This window comes from Oncorhynchus gorbuscha, unplaced genomic scaffold (genome assembly GCF_021184085.1).
Source record: "Oncorhynchus gorbuscha isolate QuinsamMale2020 ecotype Even-year unplaced genomic scaffold, OgorEven_v1.0 Un_scaffold_2589, whole genome shotgun sequence".
NCBI classification, from domain to species: domain Eukaryota; kingdom Metazoa; phylum Chordata; class Actinopteri; order Salmoniformes; family Salmonidae; genus Oncorhynchus; species Oncorhynchus gorbuscha.
The window spans coordinates 49,243-59,431 of NW_025747057.1; the positions used below are offsets into that span (position 1 = coordinate 49,243).

General features: G+C 42.8%; 1 protein-coding gene across 1 annotated transcript in view; it reads right to left on the bottom strand.

The window, feature by feature from the left end:
- LOC124026095 (voltage-gated potassium channel subunit beta-1-like) overlaps positions 1-8,392 on the bottom strand; it is a 50,452-nt gene extending 42,060 nt beyond the window's left edge. The window contains exons 1-3 of the mRNA XM_046339266.1: positions 8,074-8,392; positions 5,109-5,188; positions 3,903-3,947 (exon numbers count right to left, since the gene is read on the bottom strand). Of these exons, the coding sequence (XP_046195222.1) occupies positions 3,903-3,947; positions 5,109-5,188; positions 8,074-8,130 (182 nt within the window). The 5' untranslated portion in view covers positions 8,131-8,392. The remainder of the gene's footprint in view (positions 1-3,902; positions 3,948-5,108; positions 5,189-8,073) is intronic.
- Positions 8,393-10,189: the final 1,797 nt, after the last annotated feature.

Below are 10,189 nucleotides of genomic sequence, written 5' to 3' on the forward strand. Positions count from 1 at the left end.
AGACAGATGGAGAGACGGACAGAGAAATGAGAGAGAGAAAGACAAAGATTCACTTAGATTCGAAAGACATATGGACATCCTTATCCCACTTAGGCATATAATATCACTTAGGGTATATAATATCACTTAGGATATAATGTCACTTAGGTATATAATATCACTTAGGGTATATAATGTCACTTAGGGTATATAATATCATATATATAATATCACTTAGGGTATATAATATCACTTAGGTATATAATATCACTTATATAATATCACTTAGGCATATAATATCACTTAGGGGTATATAATATCACTTAGGCATATAATATCACTTAGGGTATATAATATCACTTAGGCATATAATATCACTTAGGGTATATAATATCACTTAGGGTATATAATATCACTTAGGCATATAATATCACTTAGGGCATATAATATCACTTAGGGTATATAATATCACTTAGGGTATATAATATCACTTAGGGTATATAATATCACTTAGGCATATAATATCACTTAGGGTATATAATATCACTTAGGGTATATAATATCACTTAGGGTATATAATATCACTTAGGGTATATAATATGATTTAGGTATATAATATCAATAGCCTTCTGGTAGTCTGTCTTTACACTGTAGAAGAAACAGTATGGATCCTTTAGCTTTTTACACGTGCTGTTCAAGTATGAAAAAACATATTCTGGGATACTTTCTCAGAACTTTGATAGGATCCAGTGCATCAACTCAACTGAAAGTCAAATCCTCATCACTTGACTGTTTAATGTTAAGTATTTAACACCCGGAGTTGCAGTGGGAGACACTGAACCGGCGTGAACTGAAGAACTGGAGAGTGAAGCGTTTATGAAGTGTACAGTGGAGAAATGTAGCAGCATAAATGTATGAGATCAATAGTGCTGAGGCCGCCGCCGAGCCTACAAGCCTACCAGCCTTCACATAGCCGAGAACACTCAACCAACTCTCCTCTGATTGCCATGGTTACTGCTGCAGACCTAGTTAGCTGATTGGTGGAGGAGTTATATTGGTGATGGATCTGATATAAAGCTGTGTGCTTTGATTTACAGTAGATTAGCATTTGTTAGCTGTCTCCCAGGCAAAACCCCCGCACGCATGTAAGCGCGCAACACATACAGGGTGTACACACACCCACACACAAATCAAATCACATTTTATTGGTCACATTCACATGGTTAGCAGATGTTGATGCGAGTGTAGCGAAATGCTTGTGCTTCCAGTTCCAACAGTGCAGTAATATCTAACAATTCCCCAACAACTACCTAATACACACAAATCTAAAGGGGTGAATGAGAATATGTACATATAAATATATGGATGAATGATGGCCGAGCGACATAGGCAAGATGCAATAGATGATATAGAATACAGTATATACATATGACATGAGTAATGTAAGATATGTAAACATTATTAAAGTGGCATTGTTGAAAGTGACTAGTGAACCACACACACGTTATGTTCTTCTATACTTGTGGGGACCTAAAATTAATTTCTATTCAAAATCCCACTTCACCTAACCCCTAACCTAATCCTAACCATAACCTTAACCCATAACCAAAACCTAAACCTGAACTTACACCTAATTCTTAAACCTAAACCTAACCACTAAACCCTTATGCATACTCTAATTCTAACCCTAATCATAACCCTAAAACTAAACCTAACCACTGACCCCTTATGCTTACCCTAATTCTAACCCTAATCTTAACCCCTAACCCTAAACCTAAGCCCAAGACTTAAAAAAGCCTTTGTCCTCATGGGGTTGTGGGAAATGTCCCCACGTGGGAGAATTTCAGAGGTGGGATCAAGTCACTATAAATCAAGTCACAAGGTACGAGTCTCAAGTCGAGTTCCAAAGTAGAACAGGTCAAGACTCGAGTCAATTCCAAGTCGAGTCACAAGTTTTCAAGTCAAGTCTCAAGTGTAGTAAAAAAATGATCTATACATGGAACGATTTGTACAACCACAAATCTTTGTCTATTTATTAAGGCTACCAGACAGTCATTTTCATTATTTTGTCTACAACACATTTTGATCAGCCAATGTAATTGTAAAAGAGGGACCTTGTAGCAGTCATAAGGGCATGAAATCAGCAGGAGGCCAGACAGGTTGACGTGCTCAGTGTAGATGTATATACATGTCTTGGTGATCCAATGGTGAAAGTGCCATATCATACAAAATATACAAGTAGATTTACCAAATATACACAGACAACAGCCTCAGTATCAGGCTTGACCTGTCCTACCTGAACGGACACAGGTAGAGGGCAAGACTGTACAGCCTCCCTTGAGAAACCTAATGGACTCTGTCTGACAGGAGCTCCAACAGGTAGGCCTGCATAATATAAGCACTTGGAACACAGAACCATACAATTACCCAATTAGCAAATACAACCAATAAACTGGTTCTACAATATAAATGGCAATTTCCACATCCATTGTTACATTCGTCTTAAAACAGACTTAATGATTATTAATGATATTTCATCACCCTGCATTCATGGAACAATCATTTTCTCGGTATTCAATGTTCTGACTCCAAACCACACAGCGCAGGCCGCGTAGCGTAGGCGCCTGCGCAGGCCACGCAGCCGCAGGCCACGCAGCGCAGGCCACGTAGAGTATTTCTATGCGCACAGAGGCGCGAAACACGGAACTCCACATAACCAGGAAAATAGGAACGAAAGGAATCATACATTGAATTAAATAAGCAGAACGTTTACCTCATGGGTCTTGTCAAAGTTCATGTGCACTATAAACATTGCGCTCACTCAGAGCAGGGTAAGGAATAGTTGGGTAAGTTCAAATGTATCATAGGGCTATCAAACATGAAACCGAAACTGTCCACGTGTTGCAATAAACGGTACGGGGATGGAACGATGAAACGCTAGCAATTATTGTAGTATTAGATGGAATATAGATTTACTACAAAATCCTATGTATTTAAATGTGTGAAAGCAACAGCAAAAATAGAAAAAAATACTCTCCACTGGCGGGAGTTTGGAGAGCACAATAGAAGACCCTCGCCTATAGTGCGTCTTTGTCTTTGCCAAATTCCAAATGCAAGCTTCATAACTAAATGTTCAATTTCAAGCAATTGTTACACACCAAAAGACCAGTAAGCCTATGCTAGTAATTGTTGCCCCAATGCTGGTGAGCTTGCAAAGTAAACAGTTAATATTGTTCATCATCAAACATGTTTGGAGCTGCATATTTATTTATTATGTCAATTCTCTCGTTTGTGCTGCACCCGATCCTATAGCTGTACACTACAGCAAATCAGCAATCTGTTCATTAGCTCGCCGACCTACGTAGATTGACAGTCAGTTTGAGTGCCGCTATGCATTTCACTAGCCAATCTGTTGCAGATTTATTTTTATTTTTTGCAACGGCGATGCTGCGGATACTGTGTCTGCTGAGTGTAGAGTAATCCACGGAGACTGTGTCTGCTGAGTGTAGAGTAATCCACGGAGACTGTGCCACAAAACGAGTGACAAAACATGACATAACCTGGCCAGATAATTTCAAGTCATCAGTCTCAAGTCAAAGTTGAGTCCCGATTCTTGAGACTCCAAGTCAAGTCTCAAGTCATTTTTATTTTCTATCAAGTCGAGACTGAAGTCATTAAATTTGTGATTCGAGTCAGAATCGAGTCCAAGCCATGTGACTCCAGTCCACAACTCTTTTGAATTTTCCTTGATTTACTATCCTTGTGGGGACCAACCTCCCCACACACACACACACACACACACACACACACACACACACACACACACACACACACACACACACACACACACACACACACACACACACACACACACACACACACACACACACACACACACACACAGTTTAAAGATGATACATTACCTCCAGCACTTTTTCTTGATGATGTTCCCCAGGATTATCTCAGCTCTGTAATAAAACCGGGAGATTAACTGTGTGTGTGTGTGTGTGTGTGTGTGTGTGTGTGTGTGTGTGTGTGTGTGTGTGTGTGTGTGTGTGTGTGTGTGTGTGTGTGTGTGTGTGTGTGTGTGTGTGTGTGTGTGTGTGTGTGTGTGTGTGTGTGTGTGTGTGTGTGTGTGTGTGTGCGTGTGCGTGCGTGTGTGTGTGCCATAGATCTGCAGCATATAGCTCTGAGTAATTGTTGAGTCACCCAGAGGTCTATACTGTTGTAGGTGGTTGCTCCACACTGGTAGGTGATGAGCTGAGATTCCCTCACAGTTCTTACATGCTAAAGGTTCTGTTGCTAAATCCAATCCACTATTGTGGAAATCAGTTGAGGATGAATGTCCATGTAGGTAAAAACCAAAAGCCACAGTTTACTGTGTTAAAAGTCATTCAGGGAGACAGCACGTGTTTCTACTGTATAAAATAAACTGCTCTACATATATACTGTATATATATATATCCTGTACTACGTGCTGTCATGTGTGCATGGAAGCGCAAATGTACTGCCGTGGGTTGCCAGCTTGTTTTTGCCTCTCGTTGTCTTGGCAAGGCAACCACGCTGAATGCACAATCAGCATGTACCCACACTGTGAACTTACGTGCTTTAGAACTAATCCCATTCCAAATGGTTGATTCAAGATACTGTACAGTTGTAGGATTTTAATTTAATTCAAGATCATGTACAGATGTAGGATCTTAATTTAATTCAAGTTACTGTACAGATGTAGGATCTTGATTTAATTCAAGATACTGTACAGATGTAGAAATAATCTGATTCAAGATACTGTACAGATGTAGGATCTTAATTTAATTCAAGATACTGTACAGATGTAGGATCTTAATTTAATTCAAGATACTGTACAGATGTAGGAAATAATCTGATTCAAGATACTGTACAGATGTAGGAGATGTATTTGATTCAGGCTACTGTACAGATGTAGGATCTTAATTTGAACCTAACTACTGTATGTGGTCTTGGCTGACATTTTGTGGGTGTTAGTGGTGGACTGGAACAAAAACCTGCACATTGTGTGTGTGTGTCAGCCCTCCAGGACCAGATTTAGCAAGCCATCTCTGCTCTGTGGGTTCAGGTAGGTAGGTAATAGGTATTCAGATCACACTCACTTCCCCCCGGCATAAACTTCGGCTGTGTCGAAGAGATTGACCCCATTCTCATATGCTATGGTCATCAGCTGCTCAGCCACCTGAGAAACACATAACAGGATTCATCACCTCAGTGGAGAACAGGGAGCTGGCAGCTGGGCAGTGTTCATTTAGTAGGAATAAAGAAGAGGAAAACATTTTGAAGCAAAAATTATATTGAACAGTCCTCTATTGAACAGTCCTCTATTGAACAGTCCTCTATTGAGCAGTCCTCTGTTGAGCAGTCCTCTGTTGAGCAGTCCTCTGTTGAGCAGTCCTCTATTGAACAGTCCTCTATTGAACAGTCCTCTATTGAACAGTCCTCTGTTGAGCAGTCCTCTGTTGAACAGTCCTCTATTGAACAGTCCTCTATTGAGCAGTCCTCTGTTGAGCAGTCCTCTATTGAACAGTCCTCTATTGAACAGTCCTCTATTGAGCAGTCCTCTGTTGAGCAGTCCTCTATTGAACAGTCCTCTATTGAACAGTCCTCTATTGAGCAGTCCTCTATTGAACAGTCCTCTATTGAACAGTCCTCTATTGAACAGTCCTCTATTGAACAGTCCTCTGTTGAGCAGTCCTCTGTTGAGCAGTCCTCTATTGAACAGTCCTCTATTGAACAGTCCTCTATTGAACAGTCCTCTATTGAGCAGTCCTCTATTGAACAGTCCTCTATTGAACAGTCCTCTATTGAACAGTCCTCTATTGAACAGTCCTCTATTGAGCAGTCCTCTATTGAGCAGTCCTCTTTGAGCAGTCCTCTATTGAGCAGTCCTCTATTGAGCAGTCCTCTGTTGAACAGTCCTCTATTGAGCAGACCTCTATTGAGCAGTCCTCTATTGAGCAGTCCTCTATTGAGCAGTCCTCTATTGAGCAGTCCTCTATTGAACAGTCCTCTGTTGAGCAGTCCTCTGTTGAGCAGTCCTCTGTTGAGCAGTCCTCTGTTGAACAGTCCTCTATTGAACAGTCCTCTGTTGAGCAGTCCTCTGTTGAACAGTCCTCTATTGAACAGTCCTCTGTTGAGCAGTCCTCTGTAGCTCAGTTGGTAGAGCAAGGGCTTGTAACGCCTGGATAGTGGGTTTGATTCCAGGACCAGACGTGTGCACGCATGATTGTAAGTCGCTTCGGATAAAAGCATTTGCTTAGTAGCATATATTTTGAGACAAACACTCTGGAATGAGATATTAAAATCCAGAAAGTACCACCTCTTGTTTTCAAAATGGTATCTCCTGTTGAGTTCCCGCTGAACATACCCAGTGGTAGTAGACCGAGGCCAATTCCAAACATAGGAGTAACTCAGGCTATTGAAGCTCCAGTACTTGTCTCCTGTCGTCATGGTACAGCTCCAACAGACCAATGTTTCTGTGTCACCAATCTTAAGAGTCTCATTTTGTACTAATTCAATGTATTTGTTCCTGAATGTTTGTTGTCTAGTCTATGGGATCCCCTGTTAGTATACTGTAAAATAAATATAATGTATATAATAATAATTTGACTATATATATATATAAAATAATGATAAAATACACAAACAGCCAGACAATAACAACACCATAATACTTGTTACTTGTTATGCCCTAACACTGTGTCAACCATCATTCCAGTTGTTGTACCAGCAGGTCACTTTAACAAGTCTACCCGTTTCAGCATCTCCAGTAGAGAGGTGTCAGAGTTCAATGCCCTCACTGCATCATTGTGTGTGTGTGTGTGCCTGCGCATGGCATGCACATGCATTTGTGTGTGTGTGTTCAACTGTGTGTGTCCTCTCTTCATGCTGCTGTCTATGTGTGAGGTTGTGGGTTCCATGTCTATGAATGAGGTTGTGCGTTCCCTGTCTATGAATGAGGTTGTGGGTTCCCTGTCTATGAATGAGGTTGTGGGTTCCCTGTCTATGAATGAGGTTGTGGGTTCCCTGTTTATGAATGAGGTTGTGGGTTCCCTGTCTATGAATGAGGTTGTGGGTTCCCTGTTTATGAATGAGGTTGTGGGTTCCATGTCTATGTGTGAGGTTGTGGGTTCCCTGTTTATGAATGAGGTTGTGGGTTCCATGTCTATGTGTGAGATTGTGGGTTCCATGTCTATGAATGAGGTTGTGGGTTCCCTGTCTATGTGTGAGGTTGTGGGTTCCCTGTCTATGTGTGAGGTTGTGGGTTCCATGTCTATGTGTGAGGTTGTGGGTTCCCTGTCTATGTGTGAGGTTGTGGGTTCCCTGTTTATGAATGAGGTTGTGGGTTCCCTGTCTATGTGTGAGGTTGTGGGTTCCCTGTTTATGAATGAGGTTGTGGGTTCCTGTCTATGAATGAGGTTGTGGGTTCCCTGTTTATGAATGAGGTTGTGGGTTCCATGTCTATGTGTGAGGTTGTGGGTTCCCTGTTTATGAATGAGGTTGTGGGTTCCCTGTCTATGTGTGAGGTTGTGGGTTCCCTGTCTATGTGTGAGGTTGTGGGTTCCCTGTCTATGTGTGAGGTTGTGGGTTCCATGTCTATGTGTGAGGTTGTGGGTTCCCTGTCTATGTGTGAGGTTGTGGGTTCCCTGTTTATGAATGAGGTTGTGGGTTCCATGTCTATGAATGAGGTTGTGGGTTCCCTGTCTATGTGTGAGGTTGTGGGTTCCCTGTCTATGTGTGAGGTTGTGGGTTCCCTGTCTATGTGTGAGGTTGTGGGTTCCCTGTCTAGGTGTGAGGTTCTGGGTTCCCTATCTATGTGTGAGCCAGAAAACCTAGAGGGTTTTGGCCCCTGTCTCTGAGAGGCAGCAGGGAGAGGGAGTGACAAGACAGGAGCTAACAGGGAAGGAGACCTGAGCTGGTAGGACCACTTAGCCTGGATCAACCACACCAACCAGGGGTCCAGATAGCTCCATTGGTTGGAGCGTGGTGCTGGCACCTCTGAGGTTGTGGGTTCAGTTCCCTTATCAATCATAGTTATTAGTTATAGTTTGAATCTTAACTTACCTCATCTGAAATCTGACCTCCAAACGTTACCCAAGTACCTGGGAGAATAAGGGACATAAGTCAGTGAACACTCTAAATGTCCGTCTAAACACCTATATATCAATAGTGAAAGAACAGTTAACACCTATTAAATGGTTGCTAACTTTTTAAAATAAAACATTCCATGAGTTACGCTCGCAAATCCTACATCTAACAAAACATGTGAAAGGTCAGAGGTGAGAGGGCACAGTAGGAGGTGTGGCTGACCACCAGGTTCAGTACTCATCATGTTGTACTGTTTAGTTTTGGGGTTTTATGCTGAGGCTAATGGCCCAGTCACAACGCTCTGTCTCATGATTTAGATGGCTGTCAGACTCCACTTACCCATGATTCACCACTGCTAGACCAGCCTTGGATGGAGCTCTCTGTCTTTCGTGTGTGTGTGTGTGTGCGTGTGTGTGCGTGTGTGTGCGTGTGTGTGTGTGTGTGTGTGTGTGTGTGTGTGTGTGTGTGTGTGTGTGTGTGTGTGTGTGTGTGTGTGTGTGTGTGTGTGTGTGTGTGTGTGTGTGTGTGTGTGTGTGTGTGTGTGTGTGTGTGTGTGTGTGTGTGTGTGTGTGTGTGTGCGTGCGCGCATATGTGTGTGTGTGCATCTCTGTGTGTATGTGCGCTTCTGTCTGTCTTTCCATTCATGTGTGTGTGTGTTATGATGCCAACTTTGCTCCTGGTCTTTGCAGTGTAAAGCTACATTTCCTCTGTCCTTGTCACAATCTCCTAGCATCACCCTGAAATAATGATGGAAACAAACAGAGATGTCTCTCTCCCGTGTCTCTCCCAGCACCCCTTCAGTTATTAATATAGTGTATTCACTGTTTGTTGACTTCTCCCTTTACCCTCAATTACACCCCGGTGTTACAACAATTACACCCCCAGTGTTACAACAGGGTCAATTACACCCCCAGTGTTACAACAGGGTCAATTACACCCCCAGTGTTACAACTGGGTCAATTACACCCCCGGTGTTACAACTGGGTCAATTACACCCCCAGTGTTACAACAGGGTCAATTACACCCACAGTGTTACAACTGGGTCAATTACACCCCCGGTGTTACAACTGGGTCAATTACACCCCCGGTGTTACAACTGGGTCAATTACACCCCCAGTGTTACAACAGGGTCAATTACACCCACAGTGTTACAACTGGGTCAATTACACCCCCGGTGTTACAACTGGGTCAATTACACCCCCAGTGTTACAACAGGGTCAATTATACCCCGGTGTTACAACTGGGTCAATTACACCCCCGGTGTTACAACAGGGACAATTACACCCCCGGTGTTTCAACAGGGTCAATTACACCCCTGGTGTTACAACTGGGGCAATTACACCCCCAGTGTTACAACTTGGTCATTGGAGTTGACGCAGGGTGTGTGTGTGTGTGTGTGTGTGTGTGTGTGTGTGTGTGTGTGTGTGTGTGTGTGTGTGTGTGTGTGTGTGTGTGTGTGTGTGTGTGTGTGTGTGTGTGTGTGTGTGTGCGCGACAGAGATAAACACAAAGAGAGTGATTATAATGATCTCCCCATGGTATAATTGTTAATATATTTATGAGGCAGATTAATTAAATCAATCCTATCAAAGAGAATTAGACCGGTTACCCCCCCCCCCCCCGGTGTGTGTGTGTGTGTGTGAACTGGATATGTGTGATAATTGAGCAGCTTGTTTTCTGAAAGCAGGATTAACACACTGTAAATAGCGGCCCTGTCCCTCAAGACGGAGCCTATAGAAGAGGTATAAGATGCAGAACTTCATCTCTCTGTGTCTCTCTCACACACACACACACACACACACGCACGCACGCACGCACACACACACACACACGCGCACACACACACACACACTTGCAGCCATGTCACCCGTGATACAACTCAGTATTTGATGTCCATTCACGTATGAGGTAGGGGCAACAGTGAGCACTGGACGGGGATGGCGGATGGGCGTAAGAATCTGCCTCTGGTACCAAAGGTTGCATGTTCAACTTAATCCTAACCTTAAACATTTGGAGTTAATGCCTGATGTTAACATTAAACACTTCGACATGTTAGGTTTAGAGCAGCTTTGGCGTTTGTCAAACATGGATGT